We start from the raw sequence: 24829 nt of genomic DNA, 5'->3' as shown, positions 1-24829 counted from the left end.
CATGTTTCACTGTACATTTTATACACAAACTATAATACTGTTCTCCTCTTCACTGTCAAACAAACTGTTGCCAAACAATTCAAACTTGGATTCATGTGTAAAGAGGACACATCTCCAGTTTTGCTTATTCTTCTCTTTTATGGTCTGATGCTCATTTCAACTTTTTGGTTTGGTTATTTCTTCTCAGAAGCAGTCTTCAAGCAGTTACACATCCATTGAGACCACTTCATGCCAATGTGTATATTACTGTTTTCAAGGTTATTAGAAAGATTTGTATTTGATTGTTGTTTGTCTTGTAAAATACGTACAATGAAATACTTAATATTACTTTCAGACCCGTCATAGGTCAGGTGTCCGCTCTACTAAGTGAGCTAAAGTGTCAGCTCCATGAACAGATAAGGTGTTTCTGGTCTCTGTTGACACAATTAGAAAAAATGCCTTAAGAGAAATATCTAGGTGTCACTGTTTTTTTCTAGGTCTACATACAGTGACTGAAGTAGTACAAAGAAGAAATGTGGCTTAAGAAAACAGAGCTGCAATCAGGTGGTTGGACAAAAGTACAACAAGGACAATAGTAATGTAGCAGTAACTGATGAAAGGCAGTTGATTAAAGCAACTGCAAATTGAAAAAACACAGGAAAAAAAATGTCTCAACAGAGATAGTGCTGAGGAAAGAATGAGCCTATGATAATGTGCTAGTGTTCATAGGGATTATTATGTAGAGAGGTTGTGTCACCCTCTTATTGGTGGAGGGCTACAGCATTAGGATGATTACATCATAGAGTGCCACAATAGTTGTCAACACATGTGGCATGTGCACGTTAGTGGTGCAGGGAAGTAAATAATGTTTCTGAAGAATAGTTTGTCACAGATCGTGTTAATACTGACTTCACCATTTTACATTATATCAATACTTGATTTGTCATTGTTTTATTTTAAGCATTTGTTCTTTACACAATTTACATTTACATTTTATAAATTGTTTAATACTTCATAGTGTCTGCCTATAGCTTTTCCAATTTATAAAATACACAAAGGTATGCATTTTGAAAATTAATTTAGTTAAATATACAGGTGAAGATTTATCTTTCTACAGTTCAATCTAAATATTTTAAATAAACAGTAATATAGCATTTCAAAAATTAGAAAGAAATTGTGTTTACAGTTTTTCATTAGAATTAGTTTCTGTAGGTAATTACTACCAATAGAATAAAACTGGTTTATATAAATGAATGAACTGCAAACATCTCGTGAGGTTCTAGAAATTACTTGGTAATAACAGCTTAACCTTTTCAGCTTTTTTGCTAAGAAAGAGTGAAAGTGTTTTTCATAACCCAGGAAAAAGTAAAGTAATAATAAGATGTAATCTTGGCTGAATCAAGGTTAATATAAGTTTTATTTAGTTATCCTTCAATCTACAAAGGTTGGCTACATGTACACAAAAATCTTAAACTAGTAATTCAGCTGGCTTTAGTTTCAATATATTGCAAGAAGTCAATTTATTTACTAAACACTATCTTCCAGAAACTAAATATTTACAGGTAATTTTTCTGTACTAGGGTAAGTCGTCTTCTATTTCATGATACTAATATCTTCACCATACAATCAACCTGCAAAAATATGGCAACTATGAATCATCTACACGACTTTTTTTTACAGCTAAAAACTGGTCTTAATACAACTCTCATCATAATAGTTCAGATGTATACAAGAAAAATAACTATTTGTTAAAATTATATTGTAATTTTTATTATTAATAACCTACAAACAAAAAATACTCTATCTGAAAAAATTAGTTTGTTTTGATATTGCGCAAAGATTACCTCCATATTTTTTAGCTCCCTCTAGTGGTATACATATCTTTATCTTCAGGATTACTCATTCCTGGATCACCTTGCACATTTTTATCCTTTGTGTTTGTCACCTCATTTGACTGTTTCTCTTCACCCTAAGAGGATTAAAAATAGTAATGAGAACATAATTGATTAATTAATTAATACATATAGTAAATGAAATAGCTTATATTTCAAACTATAAAAAAACAATTTTTATCTTCTTGTATGTTTGATGAAGTTTGTTGACGTAGTTAAACCTAAATGGCAATGTAACTTTCAATGATAGGAGCTCACATTTAAAAAATACAGCAAAAACTTCTTTATTAATAACATTTCATGTACATGTGCTATATTTGTCTAGAGACTTTCAGCCAGCAACCTGTCCACCTGTCTTTTGGATGGGCAAAATTATTAAATTAATTTCAGTACAACCAAATTACGTTTACCTACAACACAGAAAACATCTTTGTCTTTTCAATGTAATAAAGTATTTATTTTATTGTTTACAAGCATCAGTACTTTAACTGTAAGTGCTTCAGCATTCTTGGTATCAAACTGTATTCTGACCACAATTGAGTCAAATAGTAATTTCAAAGTCAAATTTAAATTGGATTTAATTTCTGAAACAATTACAAATTATAATTTACAAATGAGAATGTGGACTTTGAATCAGAGAAATAAATAATATCTTATGATTTTTTTTTCTTCTCACAGTGGCAGTACTTAAACAAAGTTACAAATAGTATGGAGTTTTGGCTTAAACAATCCATATAATTAGATTCAGTATTTGCATCAGTTTTCTACATTGTGAAATTTCAAAAATTTGAGAGACTGTTTTGGAAAAACATTAAAATACTTATTTAAAATTGAAGTTGTTTTTTAAATTGTTGATTATAGAGTTCTAATATCAACTAAACTGATGTTTATTTTTCTTGATACTTTATTTTGCCAATTAACATAGTCACTGCTTCTGGCTATCAATCATAAAAACATGGCAAAAACTAACCAAGATTTGTTGGGGATCCTAAACCTCACCTTTTAAAATGGCAACATTATTGCATTAGTAATGCTAAGAAACTATTTTTGCTAACAATACTCTTTTTTAGTTTAATCTATTTATGTATATGTTTTAATATGATAAACTTAAAAATAATATACAATAAATAAGGATTTGCATTATCAGAATATTTTGTCATCATGTTCCACTCACTAAACATTATAAGTTTCATATATATATTGCACAATATATGCATGTAATTATCCTACGTGTCTTTTTTTCTTATTTAAGGGGTAATGACTTGAAAGAGTTAATGCTCTGTTGTACATTGTCACATACAAGTAACAAATCTTTGTTGCTTTATGCACATACAAATTCTTCAGTTTTGTAGTTGAATGCTCTTACTTTCAAGTAACAGTCTAAATAAACCTTGGAATTATTATTTTTGGTCCTTCAATTGAACAGTGTTATATAACTTACCAAAATATATTTCATAAAAACATTTCTTTTGTGTGCAATGTAGAACTATTTAAGTAAGAAATTCAAAGAAAAAATTTTTCTCTATGATATTGTCAAAGTGCACATGTGCTGAAAGGAGGTTAATAACTAATTAAAATGCATAATTATTTTATGAACAATATGTAAATATTTAAACTTTTTCAGATGCTAGAAGGTTTACAAAAAATAATTAAGATCTACACTGACATTACAGACAAGCATACATTTCACTCCCAGCTTACTGTATCATCAAAACTACCTTACACGTACTTTTTAGTAATGTACCCACAAGACTTAAAGTATGTTAATATTTTCTTACATTATAGATATACATATATACACACACATACTTTATTGATTTTATAAGAAACATAATAACCTGTTTAAACTCACAGGTATAAGTGTGTTAATGATTTAAATGCAGTATCAGTTAATGCTCCAGTATGTTCTAAGGTGCATATTTTATAATCTTAAATCAATGTAGTTTGTATATTAAAAATCTTAATAATAATATATCATTAAAACATAAAATTTATTTATTTCAATAACTTACAACTGTAACTGATGATTATACTTCCATTAAATTAGGTTAATCTTTTGAAGGAGCCATTTTTTGAGTTGTAGTTGATTTACTCATCTTTAATACCAACACTACTTTTGGATTATCAACACAGTACACTTCACTGAATTTTGAGGTATCATGTATCTCCTAATTTATGCAGTTCTTTGAGTAAACCTTCTATGGTAGTTGGTTAATTTACATATATATGTAGTAAGTTAACAAAAAAGAAATACTTATGTTAAACCATTTTAAAAATTGCTACTGAATCATAAAATAGTTGGTTAATTGATAAACTGTGCTTTTATTGCCTATTGGAGGCAAACTAAGCATATAAAGAACACATGAAACATCATCTACTGAATCAAGCTGAGCAAATTTAAAACACTGCTTATTGGATGTAAGATGAGAATATTAGAAACAAATAAAATTTAGTTGTACATATAGGCTTACAATATGTTTCCTACACCCTTAGTTAATGTACATATTTTTTCACAATTTCTTTCTACTTTGAGTCAAAGAAGCCACTAAGTTCCTCTATTTCTAGATACTCGCAAAACTGAGTTAGTCACCAAGAGCATCACATGTGCTCCCCATTAGATTTTTGTTTAGTTTGCTGTTTTTGAATTTCATGCAAAGCTACACGAGGGCTATCTGCACTAGCCGTCCCTAATTTAGCAGTGTAAGACTAGAAGGAAGGCAGCCAGTCACCACCACCCACGCCAACTCTTGGGCTAATCTTTTACCAATGAACAGTGGGATTGACCATCACATTATAATGCCCCCACAGCTGAAAGGGCGAGCATGTTTGGTGGGACGGGGATTCAAACTTAGGACCATCAGATTGCGAGTCAAGCACCCTAACCACTTTGAGACATGCTATAAATAATGATAGAAATTATTTCTACTGGTAATTCAGGTGATACTCCAATAATACAGCTTGTTGATAGCTAGGATGGTTTTCAGTTATGTGGGTGGCACCTACTCCCTGAGAAAATCTGCCATTATTGTTCTTTTTATATAATGCCATGTTCTCTTGGTCTGGCAGATATATATATATATGACTTGATACTTAGATGAGATAGCTGCAAGGCCAAAAGATTCAGAAGCTAAGCTAAAATCAAATAGAACATCACACACACATTCCAGTAAATGTGCTAAGATAAACTTGCACTTTAAGAGCCTTGATTGTGTTTGTGAAGCATTTGAATAAAGACTGTGTCATTGTGCTTAAGCTTGTGTACAAGTCTCCTTTTTTGCTTCAGACTCGGGTGAGGTTGATAAAAATCAGATTTTGTTTTGCAATACATTGTCTGGCAAAACTCCTATTATTCTGTAGCTCCTACCTGAATACTCAAGGGGAAATCAAGAAAACTAACAATGCCACACAGTCCACCTAATCAATTCTACCTCGTTTCAAGGGATTAACATCTTTAAGGTCCCAGGAAGGAAAGTTTAAAATAAAATAGTTTATAATTTTAATATGTTATTAAATTTTCCATGTGTTGGTAGTAGCATATTAATGTGCATTATAATTTTAAATCTACATTGTGTTATGCTTATAGTTTTCCATACATATTTGAATTTTTTTTTACAAACTAATGCCAACTCTTACCAATAAAACTGCATTTTATTACTTGACAAATGATTTTTTTTTTTCCCACGATGGTTCTGGTATCTGGTGAAAAATAGCCATGTTTGTTATTGTGACAATTTTCAAGCAACTAATTTATAACATTTTTTGACTTTCATGTCAACATCCAAGTATGATAGCTCCTAAACAGTTTTACTTACGTAACTGCATAAAAATTTTGATTATTGATGAAGTTAGTTTAATATTTACTCACTGAATGGATGTGACAGAGATGTGAAAAAGTGTGGTAAATTTATTGACCTTATGTTGATAAAAGCTGTTGACAGTATGATACAAGTTACGCTTGACTTTCTTTAAAAACCGTATTATTTTCAATCCATCTATCAAAAGCTACGGAACTAATAAAATATTAAAGAAAGTTCAAAGAGGTTTCTGTTGTCTTACTCACGAAACCTCAAGCAGAACCAGATGTAGATAGTCAGTGTTTAGCTCATAAACAATGATACTGACAGTTTGAGTGATGTGCCTTTCAACACTTTTCATCTCCACAACCTCCTCGGCAGAATGGATGAATAAAATGGTAGTCTCATCACTCTGGATAACATGGCCTTCAACTCCTAACCTGTTTTTAACAACCATTAACTGCAAGTATTAGCAGAGCATTTGTGGGACAAACTCACAATGCAATGCTCTTGTCAAGCTGCAGGACTGAAATGTACAGAAATGTCCACTTGTAATGACTTGCATCAACAATGACACTATTGATAATACAGACAAGGAGTGTTTCTTATCATGATGAATTGAAACGACACAAGTATTATATAACTTGAATTCACTTTCTTAATTTGTGTTGGATTTTCTTTCTTCCTAATTCATCTTATAAAATGATTGTTTTCTCTTTAATCATTCCTGTAACCTTACTTTCTTAAATTATAGTTTCTCAGAAAAATGCTTGCATATAAAACTACTAACTGTAACAACTGTGTAGGATATATGAAATTAAATAAGCTGGAAATTGTCATTGTTCCTGTTGTTAAATATCCATTACTGTTGAATTGTAAGGGAAATAATTGTGAAATAACCAAATAAGTATTTAGTTTTTTAAAAGCACTTTTATGGTTACTAATGTGGAAAATCAATAAATTTGACTCTTTTAATTATATTCTTATTAGGCTCATGCATAATTAGAAAGCAGACATGCAGCATTTATTTCATGTTTTATAAATTACAATAAAAACGTTGATTTGCATACAGATTTACAGATATTTAATGAGTTATGTTCAAGGTATAGAATCACACTACCAAAATACCAAGAAGTATTAATGAAATAATTTTATAGACCTCCCCCAGCTTAGGTCTAATACTGCCTACTGGATATCAGCCAAGCAAATTAAATGACATAGCAAGCTGACCTCAAATAGTCTTGCACATAAAATGTTCTAGTTATCCAGTTAAGGTATATCAGGCCATCCTAACTTAAGCACATCTTGTTTTTAGTAGCTCTTTCGACAAAGGTCATAAATATTTTGTTATAAAAGTAAATATAAAAGCTCAAAATTAATGAACACTTGTAGCTCATTGTAATTATAACAGATTTAAGAATAAAATAACTAAGCTTAATACTTACGTAAATTTTTTTACTGTTTAAGGTCATTAATTTCAAATTCACAGAAGATTGTATAAAGAACAAAAGGTTGTGTCCTGAAAATATATGTTGCCCTTTTCTGTTAGTTAACATGGTACATACAGACCTAATGATAATTTTTTTTGCAGGGCTTTTCAAAGACTTTTCTGATTTTTGTGAAGTATGTTTGCTAAAACTGTTTCATTTGTCACTTTAAAACATTAATGAAACTTATATAAAAGTAACCTTTATGATGCACCAGTAGCTTTATTTTCAGGCTATAAATTGATATGACTGTTGACACTGTATGAAGATTTTTACTTTTTTTCTTTTACATACAATTTCATAAGAGAATGGCAGTAACCAAATAAAGAAGTGGTACACATATATCACATTGTATGTACATCATTCATTGTTGGAAAAACAAAAGTTATAAACTTTTAAATAAAAAATTACTCAGAAGGAAACACTGAATGATAGGAATTTTATTTTGTTTAATCCTGATAGAGAAAGGGGTTTCTAGGATAAAATAAGGCATTGTTCTTTATGAGGATTGTCCAACTGTAGCAGATATTAATGTAAATTGTATGATATATAAAAGATTATGTTTGTTTACTATTGCATAAACGTTAGGAGACTGGCTTATCAATATTACCATGTCTTCTGTGTTCCCAAAATATCACACAAGCTTTGCAAACTTTTTCATCAATATATATAAAAGATTGCAAATATCATAAATCATAGACTTGGAGAGACATGTTTATTTTTTTAATACAGAGTTAAATTTGTGACTAGAGGTGAACAATTAGTGTAATTTGATAATTGATCAATTGTTGGACTCAATAATCAATTAAACTCAACTAAATGATTACTTTCACATGAGAGTTGGATAGTTGGAATAATTGAAAATAGTAATAATCACAAATACTAATTTCGATTAGTTGATTATTTTTGTAAGTAGTGACACTAATTAAGCTGAATAACCTTGAATTACTACAAAATGCTAACGAAAAATCATAGTGACAATATTTTGGTTACTTGTATAATTGAACTCATCAAAAATAGTGATAATCAGAACATTAATTTTATTATTTTTGTAACATTAATTGTTTTAATTGTATTTTTGATTAATCTATAATTTTATGTGACACTAACCAACATAATCAATGCTCATGAGTAATCAATTAATTGGGTCAATTGTCCAGCTCTATTTGTGACTATGAAGCTTTAGTAGATAAGTGTTTAGAATTTTTGACAGTGAAAAATTCATGTTAATGAAAAGTTTTAAGGGGAAGCAGCTTTTTAATTTGAGTGTTTGACAGTGCAACAGTGTCATTTTTTGAGAAATTCCTATGGTCAGACTTTAGCTCTTTGAGAAATTCAAACATATTGTTTACAGTTTCTAAGTTGATAACCCTTTTCTAAACATTGAAACTAGATTATATTCATTAACATTTTTAGTTTGATAAATGTTTTTCTCTATTACCAAATATTTCAAAATAGAATAAAAAGACAGGAGGAGTTTTCTTAACACCTCAAAAATTGCTGAAAATCATTTTCAGGTGGGGTTTTGACCCTCAGACCCTCTACAAGGATATAGGTTCCTTGGCCTTCCTCATTTGAACCTGTTCATTTAGGCTTTTTCTGTCAAAAGTTAGGAAGAGTCCTGCCCATGACAAAGCATGTAGTGTTTTTAGGATACAGCAGGCAGTGTACAGTATATAGTAACTTCACATTATGGTAAATTACTTTTAGTTGCAAGAACGAGCTAATGATTGATTTTTATTGAAAAAAAGAAAGATCCATCAGAATAAAACTGAAAAGTAGATCATTTTAATTTCTGGAAGAAATAGAAATCCTGTTTTTGGAAAAAATCCAATTTTTTTTAAATTTCAGGGTAAAACTCAAACTTATGAAATTCCAAGTTTTCCTGGTCTGTGCAAAACATGATTAATAAGTAGTTTTATAAGCAATCCCCTCCAATCTTTTCTTTGAAACTGGGAATCGCTGTAACATTAGTCTCACGTTGAACTCAATATTTAGTGATAAACCTTCAGATTCTGAGACTTATTGCTGAATTTGTACTTATGATACATTACACCAAGAAGACATGGCAGGCTGTGAATTATAGGTAATAAGTGTACCATATGTGTAAGACTAATAAAAATATTAACATTTACTTTCACTATTAAAGCTCTTTCAATTCATGCATTTCAAATTATAATTTTAAATAGCATTGTGATTTACATAAATTTAGGTGTTTTCTTTATAATGGAGGATAAATTTATAGTCTACAGGAAAGTTCATAATTAATACATTTTTTAAACATTATAGTAACCATATAATATGGTAGAATATTAAAGATCATTTTTAATAATGAAGTTTTTATAAGTAGTATAATAATACAGTACCTATCATACTCTTTACTTAACTTTTGATTGCTGCATGATAAAACCTAAATTTAGTGAAATATTAAAGCACATTAGGTACTTTACTACTGACAAGTGATAATTTTTTATAAGCATCCATCAGTTTTCAATGAAATAAGCTAATAAGGTTGTGAACAGTAGGTAATTAGTAAGCAATACATCTAGGACTAATAAACAAATGTTAGCACCATATCGTACATACTAGTTTTTAATTTTTGACATAGTTGCCATTAATTACAAATTACTGGAAGATTACTAAACTTCTGCTTACAAAAGCTGTAACCTTACTCAGATTTTACTGGATAATGCGTACTGAAATATACGATGTTGTCAGATTAAATCACACAGACAGGATTAATTAGCAGCATAGTCTTTGTTTATGGCATGGAGACTGTTAAGAAAACATGTTCTGAAGCTTTTAAGATAGTAGAAATTAACCTTTAAAGACCAACTAAAAACGTTTTTTGTCTAAACATAATTAGGTATAAAAATGGAAGTTAATGTTTTCTTACACTGAAAATATATTTCAAATAGATACCTCCTTTCACACAATAGCTTTTCTCTTCAGTCCTGCCCTCTATATGCAAAAATGTTTTTGCTCACCACTAGCCTTGAAACTCCCACTTAACTCACGTTTCAATGTGGTTCAGCTGTGTTGTAGCATGCAAATAAGTATGCAACAATCCTCCACCAATAGGAGAGTGACACTCCTGTTGCAGCTGGGTCCCTTTTTACTGTAAAACTCAATCTTCATTTCGAGATTAGGAAGGAAAGAAGCATCAAAAGCGGAAGTGGGGATGAAGTGTGAGAGGAGGTAAGTTTATATTGGAAATATATTTTCAGTGCAGGAATATATTAACTTCGGTTATGATATCTTACCTCCTCTCACATAATAGCTAGAATCCCACATTGACATGGTGGAGGGACCAGTGTAAAAGTTATCTAGATGAACACCCTTCGGAAAGTGTTCGAGGAATTCCCATGGAGTGTGACTTTTCTTGTTAGAGGCACACACTCATGGGAGACCATACTACAGTTGAACTAGGTGTACTCATTGCACACCATGAAAGTATGTGTCACTAAATTGGGTGAAAAAGAGGAGCAAATCCTTGATTTTAGATATGTTGGCTGGTCCTGCTCCTTTCCAAAATGAGATCTCCTAGGAGCCTACCTGCAGGAGATGGTAGGATGGGGGTTCCCCAGTTGATTAGTTTGTTTAATATATAAATGGATGAGCTTTATGGTGTAGAATGGCTAAGAATTTGTAAAAAGGGGAGGAAGCATGGTGGAAAGTCGAGAGGAAAGTTCCACTGAAGACTGTGCAATGGGTGACCAAAAAACCGTATTTTGAAAAGCAGGCCACTACTGATTTATTCAATCATAGGAATGGAGGGATGGGCAGCAATCCCCCTTCTGCTTTACTTGTCATAGTCAATGAGTCAGTACAATTTGGAACAGGCATACTTATGATGTAATATACCATGAGATCAATCTACTAGCACTTTTGTGGAATATCCCATCTCAACAGTGGGTGTTAAAGGCTTTATTGTTATGCTTATGTTGGTTGGTCCAGTTCCTTTCCTATGGTAGAAAGAAGGGTTCCAATGGATAAGTAAAAGGGAACAGGAACAACAGAAGGAAGCTGTGTAGGTAATATAACATCTGAGAGCATGCACAGGACATGGAAATCTATATAGATCAGAACAAGAATACAAATGAAAATTGGTGTATAAGAGACTATGCCTTCATGAGCCGCTGACATCTTGGGTAGTAAACTTCTATCCAGCTACAGGAGAACATAGGTACGTTGATAAAGAACACAATACAGCAATGGCAAAAACATCTGATCTCCAATGACCATAGGCAAAAAGAACTGGGAAATAGGTCTTGAGGGATAAATGGTATAGGGAATAGGTAAACAAGGGTTCAAATAGTTTGGGTAAAGGTGTGGAGAAAAACATTACGGTTCCAATCTGGAAGAAGTGTAGGGCAAGGAGGTCGAAAGATACGGAAAGAATGTAACAAAAGGAAAATGGTAAGGGAGGAAAACACTCTGCAGTAACAGGAAAAAAACAGAAGGTACTGGACAAGGCTGATTGATACCCAGCAATGGTAGATATGGAAGAACCATTGATGAACATTCAGGTAAAATAAGAGGAATATTTGGTTGGGAAGGAAAGTAATTATGGCACAAAGACCAATGCTGAAAAAACATGCCATTTTCTCTGATATACCATGAAGGAAGAAGGACATATGGAATGGGAAAAAATGGAAGCTACATGCATGGATAGTCTGGACTGCCTCTTGCAAGGGACTGGACAAAAGCAATGTGTTAAGCCAGAGTGTGGCAATTGCAGAATGAAACACTGGCAACTGAAGTTAATGGAGGAGGGATTAGGAAAGAAGAAGTGGGAATGGAGGACTGGAAACCAAGTTTGTACTGGTCAGTAAGGCACTATCAGAAGGACACAACATGGAGTGGATTGGATGATGGATAAAACCCTGGGAGAAGGCAGAGAGGAGTGTAAGCATACAGGTAAAGTTGGTCCAATCATAACTGAATGCATCTACTGGTAAAGACAAAGGATGGTATTGAAATAGGCGGCAAATGTGTCCAGATGTTGAGTGCCCCACAAACCTCAAGACCACCAGAAAACTTGGAAACTGATGTGCATTGTCATCTTGACCCAAAATTTTCTGAAAATCCATACTTGCTCCCCAATCTGTAAGAGAAGCATTTGTAAACAGATGCGGCTCGGGTGGTGGAGGTGATAGAGGCCACGATGTTGTCTCTGTTGAGCCACAAAGTAATAACGACTTGCAGTGAGGAAGGGAGACAAATAATGGAATCCAGAGAATCCTGAGCCAGATCCAATTGATAGTGCAACACCTGCTGAAGAGTGCATTGGAAAGATGTTGGCATGGACCTGAAGGGGGGTGGGTTGAGGAATTGAAAGGATAAACCTTTTTACAGTACCTGAGTCACCCATATATCTTAAGTGAAAATGTGCCATAGGTGCACAAATCTGGCCAAGTGTGCTCTTACTTGCTAGAACCCATGGGATAGTCACTACCAAAACAAGGGAAAGAGGAATGGATAAAGGAATTGAAGGAGGTCGGGAAACAGGAATAGGACCAGATGAAGGCAGCAAGAATCGAGAGGCCAAGGAGTAAATGGAGGAGCATTGTCAAGGAGCCTCCATTCATGACCCCAAAAGTCGACTGACATAAAAAAGGAGCCACCCAAAGATCTTGTAGGTAGGTTGTGGGTAGGTGCACATTAGTTAACAGAGCATTCCTACCCAGGAGATCCTTGAGAGGAAAAAGGCCAAGGAGGATAAATGCACCAACGTAGAGAAAATAAGGATACAGGCATAAGTTAACATACCTGTAACACCATATACAGGAAGGCCAAGGGCAGCTGGGAGCATTCACAGGAGAAAAATCAGAACTGCACGGCATAGGAAGGAGGAAGAAAAAAGGCTCACAAAATCTTCATCCCCCAGCCTGGGTTTGAAGAAGCTGTTGGCTGCGTAATGGATTCAAACTCCCTTCACACTAAGGCTGAGACCTACTCAGCCAAAAGTGTGGAACCTGAAGCTTGAGACACAGCAGTTGTTGTAGAAGTATTACCTACTGTGGTTGTAAGTGACTCGAAATTCCAAGTTCATGTTTAACTGTGGGGAATTTCCCAAGTAGAAAACAAAATAGTTACTTTCTGTCATTTGTTTAACTGATATTAAACAAACTGAAAGTAATAAATCTACTAAGGAGATAAAAAAAAGATTGATTAATTAACACAAAAAAGAACATGTACTAAAACTGTAATTAACAAAAGCAAATTTTTGTGGACATCTGATCTCCACTATGCCAAATTGAGAAGTGAAGTTTGGGTTCTACAGTAAAGAGGGAGCCAGCAACAACAGGAGTATGTGTCAATCTCTTATTGGTGGAGGGTATCGCATACTCATTTCCATGCTATCACATAGCTGAACTACATTGAAACTTGGGGTTGGTGGGAGTTTCAAGGCTATTGACAAGTAAAAACTTGTGCATATAGACAGCAGCACTGAAAAATTGTTTGTTATTAAGCACAAAGCTACACAAAGGGCTATCTGTGCTCTGCCCACCATGGGTATCGAAACCTGGTTTCTAGCAGTATAAGTCACACTGAAAGAAGAAAAGTTATTATCTGAGAGGATGTAAGACATCGTATTGGAATTAGTAGCAAGATTATATGCACGTAAAAATTTAATCTCTTTTTTTTTTATTCAACAGAAAAATTAAATAATAGCACTATGCAAAGTTTCAACAAGAAATAACTTGAGAGATTTGAATTTAAACTTTAAAAAACCCTATGTAAAATAAATATTTTTAATGTGTAGACCATTATGAAAAACATTATATGAATTTGTGAATATATTTACCAAGTTTCTCTCCGACAAATTCTCAAAAAATCTAAATCCAAAGTAGTGAACGTCACTCACTTGTTGCCCTATTTCATCAATTGTAGGAGTAGGCAATTGTGTACTAGTGAAGTTCTTCAAGGAGAAAAGGTCTTTCAGGTCATATCCTGGTAATTGGATGTCAGAAAATTATTTTGCGCAAGCCAGTCTGTTGCTCTTAATCTTCTTCTGTCTTACTCTACATCTCAAAAATACTGTACACTTTTTAATATATAGGAAAATTAAGTAATGGACATTTGTAGCAAGCCAAGGATTTCAACATTCTTAGAAGCCTTTTATTTTCATATGATGCAAATATTTTAAAAGAAAAATTAAGTTAAAAGGCAAAAAACAAGCAAGTACCAGTTGCTAGTTGTAGAATTTGAGGCCTGACATAACTATTTTTAATATACATGAATGTCTTTATAATTACAAGCATAAAGTGCTTGTAAACAATGTGAGTGACCTATTTTATGCCTTAAATAATAGTAGAAACTTTTTTCAGAAGATCTACTGTTTGTGAAGAAATAAGATAGTTATATTTACTATGATTTCACATTATCTTCAAATGTTATGAAGTTAAATTCTATTTAAAACACTAGATTCTAGTGGTGTGACAAAAATTATACTCATGTGGTACATGCTTTTCTTTAAAAGCATCTTGTGCTTTGCAATTCACCTCTAACATCATCAGTCAAATTACTCACATAATTTTCTCAAATCATAACTGTCACATTCAGATGCTCTTTCCTATACTAAGACATAATTACAGTAATTATAAGTAGTATAATTTGATAATTTTTTCAAAGCACAAAAGAAAAACTACTGACAATAAGCATTCCAAAAAATACACATTATTTGTGAAATGACTGAATTGGCTAACCAATGATGAATAATAGAAAACTCTAAACATTATGCCTTGGACTTTATTTTATTAAATATAGTTGAACATTTTTTTATTCAAAAGTAAATTAGAAAACCTACAATAGATTAATATAATCTTGGATTTTCTCTTTATTAAAATTATAAAATTTCAAAACTACAAAAGGAAAATTCAAAAATTAAAACTGAAAAAATTCAACTATGCTAAAAACTTTTATTGTTGTACAAAATATAAATTATTATATGAAAATGATAGATAAATTCTATCAAATAGAGTCCTTGATGTAAAAACTTTAATGATAACTCATGTGCAAAACTGAAGCTTGACAGAGGTTGGAAGCAAGTTACATGCGTGCTAAGTACAAGTTCTTTTTATCGTACACACTTAATTATGCACAACCAAACATGAACAAATTGGTAATACTGAGAAAAATCAAAACATTGATAAAATCAATTTCAAACTGTACTTAATAACTACAAAATTCACTGAAAGCTATTAGAAAAATTTATTTCATTTATTACTATTAGCCAATCCTTGGCCCCTTAATATTTATTATTTATGTAAATGATTTAATTTCGTTATGTTCAAAAGATACTTGCAATCTGTATGCAGATGATATGATTCTTACCATATAGGTGGATTCTCTTGCTGACTGTTTTAAAATAGCAAATAATGAGTTGTTTTCTATTGCTACCTGGCTTCTTGGCAACTGCCTAGTTTTAAATATTTGCAAGTCACAATATATGATTATATCAAGGGAACAGGTAAATGATGATTTGAGTTTTAATGGCAATGTTCTATCCAAGGTTGATTCAATAAAGGTTCTTGAAGTTATTATTCACAATAACATTAGATGGGATGAACAAATTAAAATGATCTCAAAAAAAAACTTGCCAGGGAAGTCTATATTATGACAAGTCCTTTATCAAATGTATTGAGCTATCTTCTACAGTCATGACTTCTCATTTAAGAGTATGGCGCTCACATTTTAATGATTAAGACCAACCTGCTGTTCCAATTGAGGGTCTTGAGGCTTATCATAGGTCTTTCTTATAAAGCATCTGTTTCTAACAGATTTAAGGAATACGGACTTTTAACCATTTATCAGGCCAGTGTGTACTGCTTCATTTTTGTTGCTATGGATCTTACCATGTTTAATTCTGAAATGAATTTGTTAATCCCCTCTAGAGGAAGTTTATATTAATTTCATTATAGAAATAGTTCAGTTTTGGGTTCTAAGGTTTTTATTATTTGGCTCCAGCTATTTTAAATCGACTTAAGTTTGATGATTGGTCAACCTCTAGTATTAAGTTATTTAAAATATAAATGCATAATTATGTATTGACTAGTTTCTCAATGTTTGTTTAACACGTGTAAATAACTTTTGTTTCATGGTTACTTATCCTTCATGGCTGTAAATTTATCAATAATAATAAATAAATATAAGAATAACTTTTTACAACTACTACCACTACTTGCTTCTGGAATTTAAATAGATAACACATGATCAATAACACATCTTACTATAATAAATGTAGTGTGTACATATGTATGTATCTATCTATGTGTCTGAAATAATAAATACAAGGTGGCACCACAAACAAATATCCATAAAAAATTTCATACTTTTGGTATTTAAGATTCAGACAATTTTAAGTTCTCTCTTCACAACAAGAACATGACTTTCACTAAGATTGTACATGAGGGTTTGATATCTTTATTGATGTAATTTGTAAATATAGTACTAAAAACTGAGTTCTTAAAAAAAAACTTATTTTTTCAATAAAGGGTATAACTTTTAATAATTAGAAACATTATAGTTTATACAAGTACAATCCAAACACATTTCACATGAAATACTTCCAGAAAAATACTTTTTTAGAAAATGTTAATTTTTTGTAAATTATTTTGAGTGAGGTATGAGTAGTATGATTAGTAATTATAAGCACAAACAGCTGCCCATAGGGTGACATTTCTCCAAGTATTCTTTAACTAAGGTAAACCAGAAAGCTAAAATGAAAGAGAATTTCAGTGAACTTGATAAATTTAATTCTTGAATTTTTTGAACCCTGCTATAAATTCCACTCTAATTCAATGGCTTATACAAAATATATTTATTTTAATTTGTATGTGCAACATACAGGGAATCTTTTAAATATTTACCAACCTTAATCCATAGTCACTTTTGTCTTACCAGTGTATTCTTTCACCATAGAAACAGATTGGTCTCTAACAACCTTGTAGCCTCTCTGTGTTAGTTCAATAGCCTGTCTGGGATAACAAAGTGAAGCCACAACCAACATTCCTGTACCACTGTAGGTAATCTTTTTCATTAAGCCACCTATTTATAATAAAAACAGAAGTATAATAAAATTATTCAGTGATGCTGAATCATTTGGTTGGTAATAAAAAGTGTTGAGTATGTTATATGAAAATAATTTTGAATATGCAAATCAGCAAATCAAGTGACAACCACAGGTAATATAATGTCATGGTAGAACAGTATAAAGTTCATTTTCATATTGTTTGGATTTAATAAGCAGTGTGATGCCACCATAAAACTGATTGCTTTTGGGAACGGTATGTAACAGTCCTGTCTCATGCAAGATATTCAAACATTCAGATAATAATGATGTGTTCAGATTGGGGATTTAGAATTTCAAGGATAGGAATATCCCTTGTACTTAATGTAATTGGAAAACAAAGGAATATAGATCAACAAGGAGTATCAGGTGCACCTAGAAAGAGACATGCAACAAGATGTACCCCAGTCAAAGTAAGCAAAGAGCAGTGTCTTGTAACAGGTGAAAATCCAATAATACAAAGGTCAGTGACAAAAGCCATTCACGTGTCCCAGGCAAAAGTATTCAACATAAGAAAGCTCCCATTCAACTGGTGCATACCTCAAGAAGTGAAGAATGAAACAGGTATACTATTCTATATGAAGACATACTGGTGAAGTTTCCAAGGGATTTTTATGTAATCAGACTGTTAAAACGGGATGTGGGAAACTGTTGCACTCGTACTATTTAAATAATGAAAACCATTCAGAGAGGAGTGGTGTGTTTTGGACATTATAGTCTTAGACAGAATCTCTTGCAGTGGAAATTACACTGTAGGACTATTGACAAGATGCATGGCCATCACAGAGAGAGCACCATCAGACATGGTGATATGGACTGCAATAACAGGAAGAGGCTCCAAAATTGCTTTAATATAACATACTCAACCCTTGTATAAATGTGAGACATATATTTTTTCTTTCTCAATTGGAAGAAAAAACACATGCAAGTTAATTCTTTTTTTTTAAGCAAGTGGTTAATTTAGTTTTAGGATTATGTATTAAGTTAGAATCTTTGAAAACAAACTTCAAAGTCAACTATATCACCATCTTGACTACTGTACTATAGTATGAAACAGCACAAGTTTTTCTTCTTCAAATATTGAACATTATGGCCAGAAACATTGCTGACAGAGAGGATATTCAACTGATGAATCAATGCATATTAATTACTATATGTTTATATTTCATGACATTGCACACACTTAGTTAGAATCGTATATTAAATTGACTATATTAATTATTTGGTTTCTATTAAGATATATAAAATAACGACCATTAAGATAAATAAAATAAAGACCTATATATCCTGAATATATTTTTATTAGCTGAACATTTTTCTATTACAGCTTTATCAGGAACTAATGATATCCTATAAGTTCACTAATCTAGTTGAAACTACAATGGAACAAATTCATAAGTTAATTGAATAGAGATCATATTGAAATAATATCAAACATTCTTGAATTTAAACTGCTGAAAGAAAATGAACCAACAATGGTAAATAAATAACATGTGTAAATCAATAAATTATGTATACAAAGTTCATCTACATCAAAATTGTTTATGAAGTAGCTTGTAGAAGATGCTCTAGTATGTATATAGGAAAAACTTGCTGACCCATAAATGATAGAATATCTGAACACATGTGTGAAATCCAAAACCTCAATACTAGCAATGTTATTGCTGAGCACTAGAGAAAAGCTGATAACGCTTCAATGGATGTTAAGATCTGATCTAAATGTCACAACTGTAGTTTTTTGGCCGTCACATGATCCATTCATGGTTACAATTTCTCAATTTTAAGAGCTGGTATAGAAAAAACTGTGTGTGTGCACTGTAGACACTTCCTTCAGATGTCTAAAGTACACCATACACTTGTTGTTCATTATTGTCCCGAGCACTTTCCAAGAATTTCTCCCCTCAGGAAATCATTGTAAATATTTCCTTAGTTTAATAGAAGCTGTGATGCTAAGTGACAGTTTTAAGTTGAATGGAATGCTTATAACCAATAGAAAGAGCAGATTTCACTCTTGAAGGTTGCTTTGATCAGAAGTCAATAATAAAACAGAATGCTTTCTTCATATTTCTGGAGATGTTAAGATGTAAAAGCTATTTTCCACTCAAAAGAAGGTGAGAGTTACACAAGATGTAATTTGAGGAATTTATGTGAAATGACTGAACTGAAAGTCTGTGAGAAAGGTATAAAACTGAATTTTGAGGAAATATTTCACCATGAACTAAAATATTTGATCCTCGAGTTTTGTTGATAATGGATAAAAATAAAGGTTCTTATTTTAAGAAATCATTTGCATATGTAAGAATTAGTACAGAAAGTAAAACAAAGACCAATTATGCATATTATATCCCAAAGATTTGAGATTGCAATGGGTAAAAAAATATACATGGTAAAATATGATAGTGGTAAATTTGGAGTTTTTTTTCTATCATTTAGGTTGATTGCAAAATAATATTTTAATATTTAATCTCTGCATAACAATAGTATATTCAAGAATTGTCCTTTGCTCTATTAATTAAGGTATATTTTCTTTATGATGTTTGCTATAAATAACTTCTGGCTTTATGATCATGGCACCATATATCTTTAAAAAAAAAGTGTAATCTGTTATATTTTTGCACTTTTACTCATAAACTAACTTACATAAACATATGTAACACTTGGTCTATGTATTGCAGCATGTAACACTTGGGTAATGTATGCAAAATCTATAACACCTGGTCAATACATGCAGCATTTACAACAACTGGTCAACATGTACTACCATGTGTAACACTTAATGTGTATAGTACTTTTTCAAAGAAGCAACTGCTAAAAACATGACTTAATTGAGAAATTATAGGAAACTGATATTTCACTTCTTTAAATGTACATAAAACATATACTGTCTACACACAAGCCATTTCTGGACTATGCTATAAAGAGTTTTAAGCTTGACTTTTTCCTACATAAATAAACAGGAGAAATGTATGTATAGAAAAATAATTATATATATATATATATATATATATATATGTATATATATACACATACACATACATTTTTTAAATTGTTTGCAAAATGGGAAGTTATAGAAATTGCAAACCTTCAATATAGAATGCTATCTATAGCAGTCAGATATTCATTGAAATTAATTTTTGTGATACTAGACAAATCCAATAAACCCAACTATCCAGTTAAAAGCTTGAAAAATAGTTAATATATGCATCAAAAACCTTGATGTATAAATAAGAATTATAATTTTCAATATAAAAATTATGTAATTTTCATCATGAAGCATTATGTGAAGTTCCAAGGCTACTTTTCTATCACCACTGAGTAAGCATAAGGTCTACCAACTAGAAAAACAAGAGAAATTAAAATATTTTCTCTACGAATATTTCTGTCATTGAAGTTCTATGGCTCAGCTGCGAATGACAGAAATATCTGTCAGTCGCACATATATAACATCTATGTGAATGATGAAAATTACCATTTCATTGTGATTGATGGCAACTCAGTTTTATCTGTGTCAGAAAACGGCAACTGAGCTGTTCCTGCCACAAGTTAATGGGTTAATCTCAGAGTAGAAAGGAAAAATACATTCTACATTTATGCAGTCTAATAATATCTGATGAGGGGCAAATACAGAAAGTTGAAATCAACATCCACGTAAGTCAAATAACTTAAACTGAATTAATCACTAAGAAATGCTTTAAGGTTTTCCCAAACTTATGACTGATTACAAAAACTGCTGGGAGAAGTTGAGCATACATAGAAACATATTAAGTATCTAAAATATTAAAGTTCTCTAAGTTGTGTAATTGTAAATATAGGAATAGTTCAAAAAGTTATAACAAAAAATTCAGTCCCACTTTTATAACTTATGTCTCTTAAAGTACTCTTTTATTTATGTATACATATATATATTTTTTAATTGAATTCTATTTGAAATCTTTGATTAAATATTTTTCATTTAAAGACTGTTATCTACTCCTATCTTTTCACTAACTTGTTTAGTGTTGTACATTATGCATTATTTTGCTATCGTGTTAATTTTTAAAACTGTCTCACCTGAAAAAGAACTCACAAATGGGCATAAAGGTTTGTAAAAAATAATGTGATAGCTGGGAAGTTTATTAAGCCTTATGGTATTTATATATTTATATAAAGAAAAAATCCATAAACTGTAATTGTCAAGTTAACTTTAACAACAGAAAATGGCACAAAATGTAAATAGTTACTTTCTATAGACTCTATAATACTATTCTTTTCTGAACAGCACTGAAATTCTTATAAGATCCTGAAAAAGACCTAGTATGGAAGTAAGTACAATAAATCAATTTTGAACAAGGAAAACCATACTTTGCTGATTTTACAAGACATGTTATAAAAATTGCATTGCAGCTTTTTTTTTTCATTCGCATCTTGAACCTAGAAAATCTGATTAAAATTAATAGGAAATTTTCACAAAACATAATATCTTAGTTTGAATTGCTTTTAGGTATCCTGAATGATTAAAAAAGTGTGATACACACTGTATTTTCACATGCACAAATGTTGCACTTGACTGGCTACTCTAATATAGTGGTATGAATATGGTAGATGCTCTGGGTATGCATTTTAACTTTTCAAGAATCTGTATATCATTAAACTTTCTAAAAATTCAGATAAAAGCCACAATATAACTGAAAACATGAGGTTACATTCTAAAACTACTTCTCATTGACCACTTACCTCTTGCTCCCAATAAAAGACCACCCAAACCACCAACTGTGATCACGATAGCTCTGGGTATAGCATTATCATCATGAGTAATATAATCATAGGTACCTATAGTAAAAAAATAAAAATTGTTTCAGCTCTTTAAAAAAAAAAGAACAATTATATATACATAGCTTTTAGTAATGTTACCCCACAATATCGGTAGTAAATTACCATATTTAATTTTCAAAATAGAATAAAGTGTGAATCTTAACAAAGGTGAAACAGTCAGCAGTTGCCTAGTTGAGAGTGACACTTGTAGAAAAAGTCTTGTAAGACTAATCTACAAAAGTAGTTCAGATTTTTTGTACCCGAGCTACATTTGTAACATAAATCAACAGTCAGTACTCAGTACTCAAACATAGTTTTTGCATAATGCTACTACCTAGCATTAGAACATGAACTACATTTATAAATAATTTTTATAGCACACATTAGATTTCACCAAATGAGAAGATAATAACATTCTAGATCATTACTTTGATCAAGTTTAATGCTATAAGAATAGTCTGACAACTTCTAGAATTTCTTTATGCTGATGTGTTTTTATAAGAAAGGTGTAGTCAGTATTGCAGTTTGTGTGTTTTAGTTTATGGATTAAGTAGCTGAAATTACTATGAAGCATCATGTCTTTTAAAGTAATTATTCTACAAATGTGTGTAATCAAATTTAATATTATGTTTATTGATTTTTTTGTTTGCTCCTTCACTTCATATATAATATAGGGGTTGGCCTCCTAAAAACACCAATTGTATAGTGTACAAAGCATTGAGTATCTACATGTTCCGGCATTCTAATGTTTATCTATTATTGGCTGGTAATTCTTGTACTTAAGCTTTTTAACTCTCTCATTATAGGCTTCGTCCCGGGAACCGACCTCATAACAATTTTGTGCTTGTTATAGTTTTCATATTATAACTTTTAATAGAGGAAATTTTGCAGATTATCAGTAAATATCAGTAAGTCTATCATACACAAAATATCAGATTTTTGTATTAAGTTTTAAGACTTTTAAGTAATGATTTGCTCGTGCATTTTTCTTTTTTGAATGTTGACTGTCCAATATGCAGAGTAATTTCGATTTTAAGAATAAAAATACTTTTAAGCTTCAGAAAATTGTCCAATTTCACATGCAAAATCTTTATAACCTCCAAGTAAACTCCAGATAATTATCAAATGTTTTTGTTTAAAAAAAAACTTGTATTTTATCTGTTATTTTCACTATTGTTTCTTCACATGGGTTTGGTTGATTTGACTAACCATGTAACCACCATAAAAAATTTAGAAATAGATGTAAATTATGCTTTTTCGTTTCAGAATGACTACAAATTATAACAAGAAACCACAAATGTTTAGTCTAAATAGCTTAAATCTCATAAAATTATAAATATATGTATATATTTATTATTTTTATTTTATTGACCTTTCAGCTGTGTCTGACTAACATTATAGAAGTTGCAATGATGCAGGACACATGTAGTCATGTTATCATATCCAACAGTATAAAACTGGCCTTTACAAAGTGACCTGTCTTGGCTTTGTTCTACTGGACCAGTATTTTGTAAAATACAATCATATTTTGTTTATAACACATTACACATATATATATATTATTACTATTTACAAATAAATTCTTAAATTTCAGTTATGTTTCTTAAAACATAGAACAGTAAATAAAAAACTATAGAAAACAATGATCTCTTCTACTTACTAACTTTGTACTCGTTTGCTGCATGCTGTAATTTGCTAAGCCTTGTCAAATTTCACACGTAGGTAAAACAAAATAATTTTTGTAGGTTATATATACTCATTTTGAAATAACAAATAATCATAAATTAGTATATAAACACCACAGAAATCCACTATAATTTATCAGTCTTAGCAACTAAGCTGCATTTGGGTCTAAAAAAATATGATATTTTGATTAACATCCTCACTTACCTCTTCCTTTCCAAATTCAAGACAAAAAGAACAAATCTTGGGAAATTTCAACCTTCTAGAGCCAATAAAACCATGTGGGGAAAATTCTGAGCTTTTGATTGGTTATAAAGCCATAAAGAAGCAAAGAAGGTTTATGTAAGGAAGTATTTCCAAAAATGGAAGAAATGGGTGGGGCCACTGTGTTTGATTTGCTAAGATAGTGATATCTCAGCAAATAGAAAAGATAGGAGGTTCTTATCTTATATTCTAGCTTGTCAATATCAGTACTTTGAGTTTTTAATTCATTAGAAACAATAGACTTTGTATTTGGACATCACAAACATCTCATTTGAACCACAGCTGCATTCAACATATCATGTGACACACAAAATCGGTATTTAGGTGTGTTTTTAATATTTACTTTTAAATTAACAAGTTAACTAATTTTAATACTAAAATTTGAATTACAATCTACAATTTGATACCAAACCTACTGACAGTCATTCATAAAATAGTAGTTCAATAAAATTTTGAATGTAAGTCTACAAACATTATGACACGCCCTTTGACTCCTGACCAGAAAAAAACAACAACCTTTATCGTTATGCTTGATTAAAAACTTCTTAGACATTTTTCAAGTTTATATAAAAAATAAAATGATGTTAAATATTTTTTTTGTAAATAACTTGATTACTGTGGTATCAATTATCTTTCACTTATAAATGAAAAGAACAATTTTTTTTAGTAAAGTATAAATACTCCATCACTATTAGAGCCATTATATAATAATACTGTGATGATTTTGAATAAATACTTCATTTCTGTTTTAAGGTTCATCTTAAAACATTTAAAATCATATAGTCTTCCTTTGATTACAGGAATGCTCTAAGGTATAATTATTGTAGTGAGTACTAATTCAAGTTACCAGGCATTTTACATTAC

At 31.1% G+C, this 24829-nt stretch overlaps 1 protein-coding gene across 4 annotated transcripts in view; it reads right to left on the bottom strand.

Moving 5' to 3' along the window:
* Positions 1-1377: 1377 nt before the first annotated feature.
* The window catches only part of LOC106473896 (MICOS complex subunit MIC27-like), a 47524-nt gene continuing 24072 nt past the window's right edge, over positions 1378-24829 (bottom strand). Inside the window, exons 5-10 of one of the 4 annotated variants that reach the window (XM_022402747.1) lie at positions 21941-22036; positions 17059-17205; positions 15493-15516; positions 13964-14109; positions 1824-1948; positions 1378-1610 (exon numbers count right to left, since the gene is read on the bottom strand). In XM_022402747.1, the coding sequence (XP_022258455.1) occupies positions 1835-1948; positions 13964-14109; positions 15493-15516; positions 17059-17205; positions 21941-22036 (527 nt within the window). In that variant the 3' untranslated portion in view covers positions 1378-1610; positions 1824-1834. The remainder of the gene's footprint in view (positions 1611-1823; positions 1949-13963; positions 14110-15492; positions 15517-17058; positions 17206-21940; positions 22037-24829) is intronic. The other 3 variants (XM_022402845.1, XM_013934616.2, XM_013934685.2) reach the window with 3 other exon arrangements.

The sequence above is a fragment of the Limulus polyphemus genome, unplaced genomic scaffold (assembly GCF_000517525.1).
Source record: "Limulus polyphemus unplaced genomic scaffold, Limulus_polyphemus-2.1.2 Scaffold5, whole genome shotgun sequence".
In the NCBI taxonomy this organism is placed as follows: Eukaryota; Metazoa; Arthropoda; class Merostomata; order Xiphosura; family Limulidae; genus Limulus; species Limulus polyphemus.
The sequence above is the reverse complement of the archived record's forward strand: the minus strand, read 5'-3'. Positions and strand labels throughout refer to the sequence as shown.